General features: G+C 43.2%; 1 protein-coding gene and 2 non-coding genes across 3 annotated transcripts; 1 reads left to right on the forward strand and 2 right to left on the reverse strand.

The window, feature by feature from the left end:
• Positions 1 to 5,289: 5,289 nt before the first annotated feature.
• LOC111866464 lies at positions 5,290 to 12,983 on the forward strand. Its single transcript, XM_023855439.2, has 4 exons — positions 5,290 to 5,371; positions 6,534 to 6,932; positions 11,857 to 12,052; positions 12,556 to 12,983. Exons 2-4 carry the CDS (start codon positions 6,728 to 6,730, stop codon positions 12,740 to 12,742), a joined length of 588 nt encoding a protein of 195 aa, XP_023711207.1. The 5' UTR covers positions 5,290 to 5,371; positions 6,534 to 6,727; the 3' UTR covers positions 12,743 to 12,983.
• Positions 10,167 to 10,238, reverse strand: Trnaq-uug. Its single transcript has one exon. It is a non-coding gene; the product is annotated as a tRNA-Gln (tRNA).
• Positions 12,984 to 14,922: 1,939 nt separating the features above from the next.
• Positions 14,923 to 14,994, reverse strand: Trnaa-ugc. The gene has a single exon. It is a non-coding gene; the product is annotated as a tRNA-Ala (tRNA).
• Positions 14,995 to 18,252: the final 3,258 nt, after the last annotated feature.

An 18,252-nucleotide genomic window follows, 5' to 3' on the forward strand; every position in this document is an offset into this window, starting at 1 on the left:
ATTGACAAATGATGACTAACTGATGGATATTAACGTTTATAGCCGATCACTACGACCGCGCGGCCTAAGGCATATAGTATATTCGTCCGCTAGAACACTGGGAACGTGGGTTTGCATCCCACTCGATGCATGGGTGCTTGTGTTAGGTAACGGCCTTGCTACGGGCTGATACCCCGTCCAAGGACTCCTAGATTACCCCCGAAGATACAGACCTAGCGGTACTCATTGGATAAGAGGCTGACATACCCTTAAATATGTTTGAGACAAAGTATAGGGTGATTCTAAACTACTGTTGGGGTTTTCGTGGTCTATATTTTAGAGGGAACTTAGAGGGAAATTGAATTCCACTTGGACATCTTCCGTGCAATGAAAGGCGCGCATATGGACGTTGTTTAGCATTTTGCAGTACTGATTCTATAAGTAATAAAATATTTTGAGTTACGCTTTCATATTCCATCAGCAGTTTTATTTTCTATTTTCCGGTTTGACAATTATAGGCCTTGGAAACCCCGACAATAATTTAGAGTCATCTTGCTTGTGCTGCAGAGCAACCAAACATTGCGCACAGTACCCCGGTACGGTATCCCCGTATCACTGCAGAGTTCGTGACACTTTGTGTCCTTGGAGGAGTTTACTTATTCAGTGACGACTGCGAAACGAAGAAGAACTCATTAATTACTTTATTGCTCATTTAATACAATTAGGAGCCCGGATAGCATGGTAGGTACAGCAATTGGTTACGGGCTGGATGACAGAGGGCCGAAGTTCGAGTCCCGGTAGGCCCACCCGGCCTCCTATCCAACGGGTACCGGAGACTCTTTCTCCGGGGGTAAAGTTACGACTCACCTCCAAGTAGTGCCAAGATGAAGAAAATGTGGATCTATACATCCACTCCACCATACGCCTTCAGGGCGTAGTGCTTAATTAGTTTAGCACAAGGACAACTTTACCTTTGGGAGCCGTGACAACTCAGTCGGTATAGTGGCGGGCTATGGGCTGGACGGACCGGGTTCGATTCCCGTCAGTGCAAGATTTTTCCTTTCTCCACAGCGTCCAGACCGGCTCTGGGGGCCCACCCACCCTATGGGCACAGGGGGCTCTTTCCCTGGGGGTAACGCGGAAGAGGAAGTGAAGCTGACCACTGACCTCCATCTAGTGCCGAGGTCAAGAATGGTGGAGTAATACCTCCACTCCCCCATATATCTTTATGGCATAGTGCTCAAATAATTAATTACAAGGACAATTTTACCTTTTTTACTATTTATTATTATAATTAAAATAACATTTCCAAAAATTTTCAAGTAATTTTTGGTGAGTTCGCCATGAAACTTTGCAAGACGGGCATCCCCACATATGTAAGTAGAGAACAACAAAATTATTTTAACGTAATCTGACATTGGCAAGATTTTAGTGAAGTATTTTTTATATTTTCCATCGTCGATTAAGATCGGACAAAACTGCGTTTACTTCAGATGAAGCCCTACATGAATTTCAGAGCACACCTCGATCGTAACCTCTTAGATACTTATCAGAGCGAAAAAAATAATATATATTGCTAACAAAAGTTATAGAGGGAAAAATAAATACAACTTATGCCCAACGTACTCCTTTAAGTAATAACTTTTCGTCCAACCTATCTGCTGCACAATGATAATATATTGTCACATGATTGAGTGACTATAGACGAGTTCTGGATTGATGACTGGATTTACTGTAGTCTTTGATACAGAGCGTGACTACACTTTACAATTCACTATTCTACACACACACACACACACGCAGTGTCCACAGTCACGTCTTCACTAGCCGTTGCCCTTTAGCGGCTTCCAATCTCGAAAGTTTCCCTTCCTCTGTGTTGCCGCATTATCCACGACCTCAGCTATCAGTTTCCAACAGCAACAGCTCACAACGACTGATATGCAGCAGTCCTCTAACTCACTCACTCACCAACCAACCCACTTCACTTCAGTAACTCAACTGAATCTCACTAACTGTTCTGCTTATAACATCTCGGCACGGACCGCAAAGAAAACACCGTTTCATTATTGCTTTGGAACTATTTCCGTGGAAACATGCTTGTTTGTGAAGTCGTTACTTGGCAACGGCTCTTGTATACCAGCCTTTGTCGCTGTCGTTGCCTAGCAACGGTTATAAATGCCACAGTGTTCTTAGAACATCTGAGAGTATAAAAATATTTAATGTGGGATTTAAGGTTATCACAGCGGTAAATATGATGACTACTACTTTCTGGGATACGATGCTGTATAGAACAGTAGTTTTCACCGACATTTTAGAAAAATGTATTGCCTCCATCTTCAGGGTCTAAGAATAAGCCAAGTAGGAAGCAAGGAGCCGCTCGAAGTACGTGTAAACCTGGACACATATGCGACTACGAAGGGGGCCAGAGAGAAATAACATAAGCAAGGAGAAACGTGTGGCAACCACTACCGGTCTCTCTGGGTGCGAGTGAAAGTTACATGACAATGATCAGAGATAGCGTTACTGTTGACAAGTGTGTTTCACTTACGTGGACTTTCTCTGTCTGTACTCATGGCTTTGTGTGAACGGTGCATCCTGCTTTCTTTGCTAACGTTTATTTTCGTTACTGTAACCTCGAGTGAATTACTCAACTGAACAACTTGTACAGCGCAGTAGCCAGTGTTCTGCAGGCGACAAAATTAGATTCAGAACAAACAAACAACTTCTACGCAATAAATATCGCTATTAACATGTAAGCAGGCTTACACGGGGCACTCGGCAGTGTGGTTGGTTGAGGCACTATGCTAAAAGCCAGAAGGCCACGGGTTGATTCCCGATGCCATTGGATTTTTCAGTTGACATAATCCTTCCAGCTGCTCTATGGCCCTGAGTCTGTCTGTCGGTCTCAGGGCCGGGGGGGGGGAAGAAAATCTTCAAGAGAGCTAGTGCCTCGCCAGAGATCCAAATGCAAGTCTAGAGCCTTTCCGCTATGCCAACCCGTTCGCCAATGCTTTTTGGGTACCAACGTTTCGACAGAATCCGCTGCATTCAGCTTCAGGGTAATCTACCGTGATGTAGGTAAAATTCTACGTCACTAGAAAGTATGAATGGAGTGCAGTACGCTCGGTACTATATGTGAGGAGTCACATTCAAGCCCCAGCCGCTTTTCAAGGAGGAAAAACCTTCCCCGGTAATCACTGGTTAGGAAGCAGAGGCGATCCGGACGTTGTGGAGATGAGAAAGATTTTTTCTCCTACAGGCAATCGAACCACGATTCCTCGACACCCCAGCAAGTAGCCTGTTATTTCCCCTCCAAGTAAATGCCTGCATTTTACTTTAAATTAACCCACGACCTCTTCCTTCAATGCCATCTCCATACTTCATTATTCAATAATTTTCCTACAGTGTGATGTTACATAGTCTGAGCTACCTATAGGGTCGTTAAGTACGCCATACACAGCAAGAACCTCTGGGAAGAACAGATAGTCTATTTTCTTCTGATACTTCACTGACCGCACAGAAAACTAAAAAGTTTTAAGGGGACACACACAGACACTAACAGTAACGTGATATCAAAACATAATTTTATTCTTTTTTTCTCAAAATAAAGAAACTAAGTTTAAAACAATCTGATGAAGAGACAAGATATGCATATAGAATTTTGGGCGGGGATGTCTCTTAATTAAGTAGGTACACGCCCCACTCCTCTCCTCTGCGAAGTTGTCATTAACGGAGGTCAGGTGCCCAGTGTTAGATAAAGGCCTCTCTCCTTTTTGTGCGCTCCGAACAGCTTTCGTTTTCTCTTAGCTAAGATTCTGTATCATGTTTTATGAAACAATGGATTATCTGACACTCTTGCACAGTTCAGAGGCTGGAGAGAACTGCATAACGAAGAGCTTCATAACCTGAACAATTCAACAAATATAATTAGAATAACGTTTTTAAATATTTTTATTTCCATTATTAATGATGCCATATTGCCATCTTTTGTATAATTTTGATGTTTTCTCTCAAGAACCTAGAGAGGGCGTCCTTCCCTCCTTGCAGAGTTAATCACATTACAGATAACACAAATTAATTCCCCTTTTATACGCCTTCTCTGTTGAAGAGAACCTATGAGAAAATGTAAAAATATGAAGCTAACCCTGTATCAGGTAGTGGGGCCCCACAGTGTCGTGAGCCGTCGCGGCTCCCATATTTTCTAGACAATCGGCTCACAGATGGCGGTGAGGTTATCAGCCTTACGCGCTGGCCGGCCGCCATTGACCCCAGAAAGATTCCTGGTACTCATTTCTATTAGAGGATGAGTAGACCCCAGGGCCATAGTGCGGCTGGAAGGATTAAGTGAATTGAAAAATGCAATTAACTAATTGGGAATCGAATCTGTGACCTTCCGGCATTTAGCATAGTGCCTCAGCCACCTAGGGCGGTATACTTACACTTATCGGGGGCCTTCGATAGAGGGAAGTACAACTTAAGTAACTCGATGGAGTTAGTCGCTCTTAAGAAACTAACAGTTCCTCAGACGCTTACGAAATCCCGAGCGGGCTATGCAAGAAAAACAGAGACAGAAAAAGAACATAAACAGGTAGAAGGAAGGGGTAAAAGGCGAAGATGGATTAAAGAAATGTGGGAAAGAAGAGAGACTAAGGAAGGAAGTGGAGGATGAGGGGAACAAAAGACAAAAGAAAAATGAAGGAGAAATAAAATAGAAGGAAGAGGAAAGAAAGAACGAAATAAAAGAAATAAGAAGATGAACACAATTTTACGTCTCCTAAAGTAGTCCACTCCCTATAGACATCCTCATAATGACCTGCTGCTGTTAACATGGCTGGTATATATAGTTACCATAATGCTTTCAAGGGTTAAACTTCAAGGAGTGTATAACAACACATGGGGTTAGTCACCGGTCTCGATCCCAGACCAGGTCATATGGGATTTATGGTGAACAAAGTGACACTGTGGTGAGTTTTCTCCTAGTACTTCGGTTTCCCCTGCCAATTCTGATTCCACCAACTGTTCTACTTTCATTAACCAATCTATAACCGACGTCATGTAGTCTCGATACTGACAGCATCGTTAAATAAGCAACAGCAAAATCTGCAGAGCAGTTCCAAGACACGGTGACAGGGACTGCCTTCAAACCGCATTCACTGAAGTGCAGCAATCATTGTTATTGCTGTGGGAATGAGAATGCGGCATTGGACGTTTTTGTTCCTAACGGTTTAATTGGCATGGGGAAGGGCGCCCCGGCGGTGAGTGGGGCGGGGGGTTTGTCCCGCTTTCACTGCAGAGCCCCTCAATCTCGACCAGCTTGTCTACCGGACCAGCACAAGTCTTGCAACTCTCGGAGCAGTTTCTTGTGGACCCCAACAAGCCGACGCTCCTGCAGGTATGACTTCTGTTTCCATAGCAACACATTACACATTCAAATGTTCAAATGTTGACATCGATGGTACAGGGTGATACGTTTTAAGCGAGAACGCATTGTAGTAATGACGTCATGTATAAGGCTTCTATTGACTTTCAACGGACTGCTCCGTGTCATATCCCAGAAGATGGAGCGCTTTATAACCACCGGTGTGTGGACCTCAAATCCTACACTATTATCAGGTTCTTGTTTAATAATATCACACTGTAGCTAATGTCGGGTATCGATGTAGCATTCAATATACAATGAGACAATTGTCACTGAATTCGGATGTTATGAATTCATGGTTAATTTTATAATTTAGGGAGAATATCTGGTAATCTTTATAATAAGCTCTTTTAATTTCAAAGAAAAAATCGGGAGGGTTGCATGAGAAGCAGCAATAATTAGAAACTTACGAATATTCTCAACATTTGCTTGAAGACAGAGGAAAATAAAGAAAATCCGTGCCGAGATGGCAGGTCGCAGGACCTTCCCCGTATATGTTGATATACAACTTGCTGGAAAAAAAAATATTCTTAATATTTGCTTAGTTAGCACTTTAAAGCATTAAAAATTCAATTCCAATTTGAAAGAAAATATACTGTCACACTATTATAAAGACCAACCGGTTAATATCGTATAGGGAAATAATCGTTGCTCATGGCGAGAATCACACGACACACATAAATGCACCGTGTGAGAAAGCAGCCAGTTTCTTAACATTAAAATATGCGGTACACAGAGCTAGTGAATAGGGCACTTAGTTCCACCACAGAATTTACTTAATTTTGGTCAATTACGTCTAGTTACTTTCTTCGCTCGCTCGAACGCTGAGATAGTTAGTTCGAATCCCACGCAAGGCATGTACTTGTATATTTGTGTGTGTGTTTATTCTATGTTTAGGTAGCTGCCTTGCGACGGGCTGATCACTCGTCCAAAGAGTCATACAGGCCGTGGAAAGATGATTATGAAACTGAAGAAAAGGCCAGGGCCCAACAAAGGGCTGTAGAGCCACAAATAGACAGGCAGATAGATAGATAGACAGGTAGACAGAGAGATAAATAGATAGATGGAAACTTATTGCGCTTCCAAACCCATTTAATTACTGAATAAACGGCTAACAACAAACGATTAATTTCAGGGCAAATAAACTCTTTAGTGGGCGAAGTGGACGTCAGTAGCAGTGATACCAGTGACTGTGATTAAGTGGTTATACTGAATGTGACGTCATCTTGTGAGTTTAAAAGTGATCTCACAATCCATCTACACACGGAACGCACAAGAAACCGAGCAATGATCTGCTCTCTCCGGTTTGTGGTTAACTGAAGAGACGCAATGAAGGGACAGAAGCTGCTTCTGGCGGTATCCATCTTGCTGCACCTCGTCTGTCTGCTAGGGATTCCACCTGTTAGCGTCGCGGCGCCCAGCCCGCAGGAATCTCCGTTTGAACTCCCAGTGCAACTTATCGGATTTCCTATCATAATCGTAGCAGTGAGGCTGTCCAATTTCGTGAAGAAACTTGCATATTCACTGAACCCACGTAAGTAAAATTAAATTTAAATTCGCTTAGTGGGGGATGGAGTCCAACTGGGACCACTCGGCACGGCGGCCATTGGCCTACTGTAGCCTGCCCCGGGTGATTATGATGATGGAGAATTTGGTGGAATGAAGATTGACAGGGGAAACCGAAGTACTCGGAGAAAACCCGCCCCAGCACCACTTTGTCCACCACAATTCCCACTTGATCAGACCCGGGATCGAACGTGGGCCGCCGCGATGAGAACCCAGCGACTAACCGCTTGAGATACGGCTCGGCCACTACCCACGTAAGTAAGCCACTTTTTACATCTGCAAAGTCTGAGATCCTCACGAGCGGCGGCTGTGACCATGTTTAGTCACGAAGGGTGAAAACGGTTTTCTGAACAAGCTAGGCAACCTGGAGCAGAACTAGATACATGCTTCACGTCAGTACAAAAGCCCAGCTCACGACGACCGCATATTAAAAGGAAATTATTACAGGCTGGAGGTATTTCCTTTCTCATTGGATGAGAGTGAGTCCACTTGGTACTGCGGCCATTGTTTGGCCTATTTTAAACCGGCTGTTACCTCTTGACGCCGTATGCACATATATTTATGCATTGTATTAATTAATCAATCAATACTGAACTGTAATTGAGCTAAGACATAATATCATTTTTGTACTCAAGGGCGGACCGCTTCTGTGATCTAGTGGTCAGAGTTCCTGGCTACAGATCCAGAGGTTCCGGGTTTGATTCCCGGCTATACCAGATTTTCTGAGAAGTGGTGGGTCTAGAACGGGGTCCACTCAGCCTCGTGAGGATACCTGAGGAGCTATTTCAAGGAAATAGCGGCTCCGGTCTAGTACACCGAAATTAACTACCGTAGGGATTCTTTGCACTGACAACCTTCTATTAGCTAAAGTTGGCACTAACTTCACCGACAAGCGGAGGTCGCTCGATCGGTATATTTCGCTTGCGGACTACACGACACGGAGTTTAATCAAGGGCTAAATAAGCTCAATTTAAATCTAACAGTTCTCAGAATTTCTGTAGTGCAAGGTAAAGCAAGACGCTTCTAATATAAAGCAGGTGATGGTATGCTGTCGGTTTAGCAAAGCCAAAGGTATCGAAGCTTCCAGAATATTCTGGGGTAGGATCCAGAATTCCAGATGTATTTAAATTAAATACAAGTATCTGATTGGCTGTGACAATTGGCTCTGACGACCCCGTAGATTTGTAAGCCAATCAAAATTAAGTTAAGAAGGGGCTTATGTTATTTGAAGTCCACGACCTTCGTGTATATGAGACGAGAAATAGGCGCCTCCCAGACGTATAAGGGTGCACTATATAATAGTAGTAATACAAATGCAACAATATCAACCTCCAAGGTTTCATTATGTACCCAAGTGTACTTCAACAGTGTAAATAAATTAAGTTAATTGTTTTGTTAATTATGTGTGATCCAGTGTCTTCCTTGCATAACTCTCTCGTCGAAGTGAGAAGCGTGAGGCGCCGTGAAGGAATTCTCCTGCTCTCCTCGCCCACTAAACATCAGTCCCTTTACAATTCCACCACTCGAGACCCACTCGTTCGTGATTTCCCATTCACGTGGCACCCGAGAAAGTTCGAGCCGTGGATTATAATTATGAAGCATTTGATGGCAGGGGAAACCGAAGTAATTGGAGAAAACCTGCCCCGGTGCCACTTGGTCCACCACAAATCTAAGGCATGAACAGTCTTCGCTCGTTCAAACGCTGGGGTCGTGGGTTCTCATCCTATTTGAGGCATGGATGTCTGTGTGCGTTTATTCTCAGTTGTTCTGTGTGTAGGTAGCGGCCTTGCGACGAGCTGATCCCCCGCCCACGGAGTCCTACCGTCCGTATATAGGATTAAGGAAATGAAAAACGGCCAAGGTCCAACAAAGGCCTACAGAACCATAGATATATAAGTAGATAGATAGATAGATAGATAGATAGAATACTAGGGTTATGACGTGGAAAAAAGTAGCTCCAGGATACTAGAAGGTATTGAAGAATGCGAGGACAACGAAACACTGATCAAACAGGTTGATATTCGAACCCGGAACCCCCTTGAATACAAGAGAGCAGCGCCATAACGAGACATATTAAAGTATTCGAAACGCCCTTGAACAGACAGACCGTATCTGTCTGCGTACTCAGTCGCCAGCACGTACATAATTGACAAAACAGGCGAAAAAATCGTTTACTGGTGAAAGCGACTAACTTCCCAGTAAACGTATCGAAAATTGAGATTATCAGAGCGCTGGGCACTACGATTACTATTGTCTGGGGATGCAAAATCTTATATTCTGACAGTAGCGTTTCGAAGGGTCCTGTCGCTTCAATCTTCATGGTGTAACATGGAGGTTCTCACGACGGTGTTGTGACATGACGCCCGAAAGCCGGGATAATGAAGTCAGAATAGACGTTCATTGCTAGGCTACGACTCAGTAAACACATTCCCGCGGCAAAGAATACGCAAGAAGACTGAGAACCCTAGTGTGTAACGGTGAACTGTAAAGTGTAGAGATTAGCAATGGCAATGTATTGCCTGTAGTCCCGAGTTTAATGTATAAAGTATCAATAAATCCAATCATCCAATTTAAAACCCGTCTATAGTCACTAATACACGTGACAATATTAAAAATGAGATATTCTGCGACGAAAAACATTAAGGGTCGAACAGTTGTATTCTCAAGGCCGTGAATATTGAGATTACGATCGCCTGGGATGTGACGCCGTGTAGTCTGGTATATACTTCTATCATAATTTCAGAGGAACTTGTCTCTTTCAAGACAGAAGTGTTTATCCTGAAGACTGGGGAATAAAACTCATCCGAAAATTTCTCAAATGTTAATAATTATATTTTTTCTCCCTTTGGCGCTACAGCCCAAAATTGGGCCTTGCCCCACCTCCATGAAACTCCGTTTCACTTCGATTTACTAGATCTTAGACATTCGGTAGGACTCCTTGGGCGGGTAATCAGCTCGTCGCAAGGCCTCTACCTGTACACAAATACAGAAAAACGTACACTCAAACACAAAAAATAAACATCCACGTTCTGAGTTGGATTCGAACCCACGATCCCGGCTACCGTGACCGGCAATAATTATAATTAATCGCTAAAAAGTTATTTATTACAACAAATTAACATTTATCGACTAATTTTGCCTAAATTTGTTATATCATATATATTTATTAGCTATTTTCGACAACACAAAAATTTTTAAGATTAGGTCCCACCGAGATTTGAACTCGGATCACTGGATTCAAAGTCCAGAGTGCTAACCATTACACCATGGGACCAGGCACTTCAAATTTCCTATTCGAAGTCTGAGATCCTGGGGAATTTTCCCAGCCTCCGCCTTACAATATTATCGTGCAAGTTGGAGCCTGAATTGTATTGGTCAATTGTGCAGATTGCATTTTGGTCTGAGCTGTGCCGATCAAATTATTTTGTGGTATTCCTCAGTCTTTCCACGTCAACAGCCATTCATGCTCTGAACACATTCGTCCGTACAATAACTGGACAGAACGTTGTTAAATATACGAACTAATGTACATGCCTGTGGGTTGAGCGTGAGGATAATTACGGCAAGAAATGTCGAGGAAGTGGTTGCAGCTGCACTGCAGGAGGCTGAGTGACGTGCTGTAACTACGTCCCTGTTATAACCCATGCACACCGGAAGCCCTAACCTCAGTGGACACGACCAGATCCACTGGGCAATCTGACGGCCAGATCTAGAAACATGGACAGCAGTTACCTTGCCAGTACTCCCTTGTTTTTTACTGCTGTGTACACGGCAATGAACTTATGTGTCACGTCTTTGGATATGACGCCGTATGGATATATAAGTAGTTACCAACACTTCGGAGAAACCTACTGCCTCCTATCTCCACCAAATTCTACCCTGAAGAGGGAGGCAGCAAGTTCTTCCAAAATGTAAGTAATTACATACCGAATTGCTAGGCAACACATCTCAGAAGATAGAAAACAAGGTTAAGTTATCCTTGTAAGAGGCCAAGGAGGCCCATAGGGCTGTGAGATGTCGAGGCTTCCACATTTTCTAGATAATCGGCTCACAGATGGCGGTGAGGTTGTCAGCCTTATTCGCCGGTCGTCCTTTACTTCCAGGAAGAGTCCTGGTACTTATTTCTGTTAGAGGATGTGTCGACCCCAGGGCCATAGTGCGGCTGGAAGGATTAGGTCAACTGAAAAATCCAATGACCTCATCGGGAATCGAGCCCATGAGCGTCCATCTTGTAGCATATTAATTTTAATATTCACAGTAGTGAGAACTCAGATCCCCTGTCATGGTAACGCTACTGGTAATGAGAGTCGAGATAGCACATTCGGAATAGTGCGTGTGGATAACTGGCGAATCGGGGTTCGATTCTCGGCGGGGTAAAAGTCTTTTACTTTCCCACAGCTTCCGGAGGGAGAACGCGGTAGCATAATTGGTTGAGACACTATGCTACAAGCCGGAAGTTTGCGGGTTCGATTCCCGATTAGTTTACTGAATTTTTTCAATTTACCTAATCCTTCCAGCCGCACTATGGCCCTGGGGTCGACACAGCCTCTAACAGAAATGAGTACCAGGAATCTTCCTGGGGGTAAAGGGCGGCCGGCGCGTAAGGCTCACAACCTTACCGCCATCTGTGTGCCGATTGTCTAGAAAATGTGGCAGCTTCGACGTCTCATAACCTATGAGTCTCAATGGATTGTTTACCCAACATTCTGTCTAATGAGTCCCAGTGGCTTTTCCCACGGGGTTAAGGCGGCCGTGATGTGAAGTACACCATTCGTCTGCCTCCAGGACCGAGATTAAGAATGCATGGAGCTATACCTCCACTCCCCCATATATTGTGATGGCTTGGTGCTTAGTTAAGCAAAAGGAGTACTTTACTGTCGATAATTCCACAGGAACTTACACCAGTAGGACAAGGCGCAGTGCACCTCTGGCGGAGCCGCCACTGAACATAGCTGCAGTGGAGAAGCGGCTCATAGCAGAGCTGGGAGAACACGTGTGCGTGTTCGAGAACGTGTGCGAAGAGTATGCGGAACACGCCAGAACACTAGGAGGCTCGAACCATGTCCTGGATTGGGAACAATTGTTCAAGTGAGTACGGCTACGGGAAACCTATCTCAACTTTGGATTCAGAAAGCACAGCCTACAACGAAGAGAGGCGATACAATTACCAAGGCCCACCCTCCATGTACTATGCAAGCTGAAAACATAAGTATGTTTTGCAGACGCCTCTTCTCATTGTCCTCTTTACACCAAAGCTTAATGTCCGCAAATGAACGGTAGAATTGTCAAGGTCAACCCATTCTACCACTCACATGCCTTGCCTTCTCTTCGTGACTGAACCAGGGGAAGATGTACACGTATATCCCAGTCCGTGTTCTTTTTTTCCTCAGTAGTTCTAGGCGAATTGAGGAATTCCTTAGCAACAAACGAGTTTCCAGTAACCGAGTCAAGGAGGTATTTCCTCACTCTTAAGTCCAACTATTCTCAATCAGCCTCAACCTATGTCCAAGTCTGAAACCCACGCTTCTTTATATTGTAATGACTGGAGCAATTCTTTACTAAATACAACCTATTTCTAAATCGTGTTCCAGAGGGTACGATGCCTCGGATGCCGATGACAAGCGAAACTACTTGCTGAGTGTATTTCTGGGAGACATTGTTGCCTCTCCGGGACTCTGCCATCAACTGGCGAAGAGAGGACGTGGCTGTACGGGGATTCCTCCCGCCAAAGGGATCAGATCACGTGGCTCTATGAAACTGAGACGAACACAAAACTGAAAACACACCGGAGACAATCCGTAGGAAACGAATCGTTAAACGTTGTTAAAGTACTTTAAATGGGGGGGATTGTAAATATTTCGAAGTAGATGGGAAAATAATCTACCTGAGACAGAGACGAGCAGTGAAGGAGAGCTGGGCGTTAGGATTTTGAACTTTTTGTGTCTTTTTATGTTACATAGTACGTATTAATCATAGCCGGTCACGGTAGCCGAGCGGTCTAAGGCATGTACTGTCTTCGCTCGCTTGGAAACCGGGATCGTGGGTTCGAATCCCACTCAGGGCATGGATGTTTAGTTTGTGTGTGTGCGTTTTTCTGTGTTTGTGTACAGGTAGAGGCCTTGCGACGAGCTGATCACCCGCCCAAGGAGTCCTACCGAATGTGTAAGATCGAGAAAAACCGAAGTGAACGGAGAAGTTCATGAAGGTAGGCCTAGGCCCACTGGGGCTGTGGTTCCAAGGAAAAAAAGTATTAATCATAATGCGCAGGGTGAGTCTCGTGCACGTCTCACAACGAACTTCCCTCCAATTTTGTTTTATGTCGTCCTAAGTGTCTATGTCTTGTATGATTCCTTTGGTAAGTCTATTGTTTTCCATTCGCAGAAGTCCGTGCCATTGATTTTTGGATTCTTTCCTTCTTTCTTTCTTTCTTTCTTTCTTTCTTTCTTTCTTTCTTTCTTTCTTTCTCCATGAACACAAACAAGGGTCAGATCTTAAGTGCTGTACCGCAACACTCTGTTGCATGTCATTAATTTCCAACTCTCATTCACCGCCTCTCATGCAAATTTGAGTTAAAATCTTAAAATTAAAATTTTAATATTATTCTTTACTTCACTGGTACGACATATGTTTCGATCGATATGATTTTCATCAGGTGCTTTGAAATTTACAATTGAAAACGAGGGTATAATTTGAAATTATATTCATTGGCGGAAGTGCAGCAGTTTTCAACGGCAATTTTCGGAATTACCTGATGATGACCACATGTATCGAAACATGTGTTGCACCAGTAATGCGAAAAATAATTTTAACATTAAAAGGAACGAATTTAAGATTTTAACACAAATTTATATGTGATGAGGTGAATAAGAAGCGAAAAAAAAATCGTAAGACCTGTTCCTTTAAAGCTCAAAGTGTTCTCGATATTTCCATCTTATGCTTGGTCTTCCAGCATCCCGTCTTCCCTGGGGTTGGTATTTCTTCTAAATTTAGTTCCCATTTCAGTTCCAAACAGTAATCATGATGACGCGGGTTATACCCAGGTAATGCCCGAAAAAACTTCATGCCACCTGTTTCAGACCACTACAGCAGCACAGGAAATCTACGTTACAAAATATTGACTGTTTCTCTTATAGTTTTTTTTAACGGTTCCTTCTCCACGTCGTCCAAACCGGCTCTGGGTTCCACCCAACCTCCTATCTAATGGGTACCGGGGGCTCTTTCAAGGGGGTAAAGCGGCCGGGGCGTAAAGCTGACCACTTACCTCCAACTAGTGCCGAGGTCAAAATATGGATCTATATATCTATTCCCCCATACTCCTTCATGGCGTAGTCCTAAATTAATTAAGCACAGTGACAACTTTAAATTCTTCATCTATTTACTGTAGCGCATCTGCACTAGAGTTTATGCAATTTGCTAAACATGCTTTGTTATCATTTTCTGATTCATCGACGCCCGACGTTAAAATTTACTATTTGTTCAACTACATTTTCTTTTATAACGAATTGTTGTTAATAATTACTGATGTCGACAAGGAAATAAATTAATTACAATGTAGAACAGATCTTTTTTAAAAGATAACATGCACTCAAGTCCACTCTGGCCTACGTCAACCAACCCAAAGCGCCTATCCCTATACTAAGACCACGGAAACAAGTCGCAGCACTCATATTCAGGTGATACTGTATGGCCTGGTACGTAATTACGACGTTTCGGAAAAATATATTGCTTCCAACTTCACGCGTTTTGTTCCGCAGAAATGTTAGCAATCAACTATACGACATCATAGCACAGAAGACCATGATGTGAGTCTTAATCGCTGTGAAACATAAAATCTTATATATGCATTGAAAACGCGCCTCTTTAAAAATTGAGTTTCAAATCTTGAATCGTACATCGAAATTAATGTAGAAGACGTGAAAATACGAAACTATTATTTACTGTAAATAAAATAAATACCATGGAGATGCCGGGGATTGAACCCGGGGCCTTTTACATGCAAAGCAAACGCTCTACCACTGAGCTACATCCCCGTTAAATTTTAATTCTTTCAACCACCGAAGCTAGACAGTAACTAACCTTCCCGTAAGGTAACGACAAATTCGTCCTGCCACTGAACAAAAGAATTCAACAATAAGTACAGTAAATTGTAAACAGTACATTGGTTTGTCCAGTGACTGAGGCTAGCTCTTTCTAACGGACCCNCAGGTAATGACAAATGCCTCTTGCCACTGAACAAGAGAATTTAACGGTAAGCACAGTAAATGTATCCCTGTAACAGGCCGTGGAGGCCCATAGGGTTGCGAGATGTTGAGGTTCCCACATTTTCTAGACAATCGGCTCACAGATGGCGGTGGGGTTTGTCAGCCAACAGCATTGACATAAATAAGTTAACCAACTCTATTGAGCTAAGCCCTTCTTGAGAAGCCACCAGTTGTGAAGCCACTCAAGAACTTCCCAACATTTTATGGAACCCGAAGGTTCATTACCGTGTTCACAAGAGGCCTCTTCTGGCCCCTATCTTCAGCCAGATCAATCCAGTCAATATCACCCCATCCTATCTCTCTAAATATTAACCATCTAACTACGTCTTGGTCTTCCTAGTGGTCTCTTTCCTTCTGGCTTTCTCACCAATATCCTATATGAATTCCTCTTCTCCCCCATTCGTGATACATGCCCTGCCCACCTCATCCTCCTTGACTTGATCGTTTTGATTATACTNAGAAGCCACCAGTTGTGAAGCCACTCAAGAACTTCCCAACAATTTACGGAACCCGAAGGTTCATTACCGTGTTCACAAGAGGCCTCTACTGGCCCCTATCTTCAGCCAGATCAATCCAGTCAATATCACCCCATCCTATCTCTCTAAATATTAACCATCTAACTACGTCTTGGTCTTCCTAGTGGTCTCTTTCCTTCTGGCTTTCTCACCAATATCCTATATGAATTCCTCTTCTCCCCCATTCGTTCTACACGCCCTCCCAACCCACCTCACCCTCCTTGACTTGATCATTGTTAAGACATAAAAGGAAACGAACGATAAGTTCACCCAATATCCTTGCTATTTTAAACATCCATTAAATGCAGAAAGGCAAACACAGCTGCAACTGAATATGGCAGTGTCTGAAAGCGTGAAGATTGGTTGAACGGTTACTGAATAACGAATTAGAATTACAAAAGTTTATCAACTCCATCCAGTGTGACTGATAATTGTTTTTTTTCTCCTTTTTAATCTTTCATCCTTGACATGTTTCGGTCTGAGAGACCATCTTCTGTAGAGTATATCAATACGGACAGTACTGTTTCTATTACAGTAATGCCGAATCTATCTGCATTATTGGGGCTGCACAGGGCTCGATTCAAGGGGAGCGCCCGGGTAGCCGCCCCGTGGCCCTCCACAAAACAAAAATAAAATCCACAAATTTTTCTGAGACATTTGTTTCCCTAAAATTACGAGAAGTTAGTCTTTATTTTTAGTTATTACAAAAAGGGGGGGGGAAGTGTCATAACCTAAATTTGTTGCTACTGATAGGGCTCTACACATTTTGTTGTCCGGGGGCCCCAGAAACTGTAAATCCGGCCCTGATGCTGTAGTCACGTGCCTATTAAGACGATACTATCGATGACGTCGGCATTTAGTCTGCGAGTCACAGCGGTGGGATCTTAAGCAACCAGTTACATGCAAAGAGAAAGCAGCAGCTTCACTTTCTCCTAGCAGCACCGTTGCCAATTGTGTGACGATGCTACAACACATACAAATAAGTTAACTCCACGTAAAAGTGGCACACGTCCAATGTTATTACGTCTATTTAACGATGCTGTCCTAAACTAAGATGATATGACGGTCAGTGAATAATGAATTGGAAAGGATGGGCTTGGACAACGGTTATCTTGACTGAATTAGTATTTCGTGTTATTTCCTCAATCCCTCCAGGAAAATATCGGAGAGTTTCTGGCTTAGGACACGACCAGTTCTTACCAAATTCTTTCAAATTTTTGTTATTATTCATTATAAACTTATTATTAGACGCTGTACAGTCAAGTAAACAATAAATAAATAGTGAAGGGGTTAAGTTTCTATTGAATAAATTATTTTTGCTAGATAGTTCCGGAAATGGATAATAGATTAAGCTAGATTTGAGTTTCTCATAGCGGAGACCTCCTGGGATGTGATGCCGTGTAGTGCGGTAAATATTCACAGGAGATATAGAGAAACGTATTGCTTCCATCTTCAGGTTTGAACAGGAACCCAAGGAATTATCCATTATGAAAAAAACAGTTGGAAAATCTCAGTTTGGCGTGTCTCGAGATGGAGCTGTAACCAGGCGACGTCCAGGTGCGGCGCCATTTTAGGGGCGGAAAATATTACGACCCCCCAATCAAATCTGCATCTTGTTTGGCTTGCTCATAGCGGAGATCTCCTGGGATGTGATGCAGTGTAGTGCGGTAAATATAGAGATATAGAGAAACGTATTGCTTCCATCTTCAGGTTTGAACAGGAACCCAAGGAAACATCCATTATGAAATAACAGTTGGAAAATCTCAGTTTGGCGTGTCTCGAGATGGAGCTGTAACCAGGCGACGTCCAGGTGCGGCGCCATTTTAGGGGCGGCAAATATTACGACCCCCCAATCAAATCTGCATCTTGTTTGGCTTGCTCGTCGAGCTTTAAGTTGAAAGTTGTATATTCGTCTGATATGTCAGTAACCTATTACAAGACTACACGGCATCAATTCACAGAAGACAGGACTCTTCATATCATATTGTGACATGTAGATCCATTGCTAGGTAACGGGCCAATAAACACGCATTCTTGACAAAAGAAGAGGTGTTTTCTATGTGGTTCGCATATAACCAATGTTGAACAACGGATGTGTTTCCTATGGATCCGCTTCGAGACTATATAAGTAGTACAGAACCGAATCAGATCAGAGAACGAGAACGGGGCGAGTCCTCGGCAGACAAGGAAGAAGGGTTCGGCTGAAGAGTGATTATGAATTATTGCAATGTATTGTGATTAAGAGTGATGGTAAAAGAAGCTGTCAATAAATCCAATCATCCAACCCACAACCCCGTTATTATTAGTCACGGAGCCATAAACAACTGACAATATTTCCTTTCCGCTTTCTCTACATGCTTTCCTTTGCAAGTTTGACTTGAGTACACATATGAAATTGGCTTACGTGTTTCCTTCCTCGTCTGTGTAAACGTTTGTCGTCTGTAGTTATGTCAAAGAGAAGATAATTGCATATTCTAAACGGCGACGTTTTGCGTACATAAGTTATTCAACA

The sequence above is a fragment of the Cryptotermes secundus genome, unplaced genomic scaffold (assembly GCF_002891405.2).
Source record: "Cryptotermes secundus unplaced genomic scaffold, Csec_1.0 scaffold300, whole genome shotgun sequence".
NCBI lineage: Eukaryota > Metazoa > Arthropoda > Insecta > Blattodea > Kalotermitidae > Cryptotermes > Cryptotermes secundus.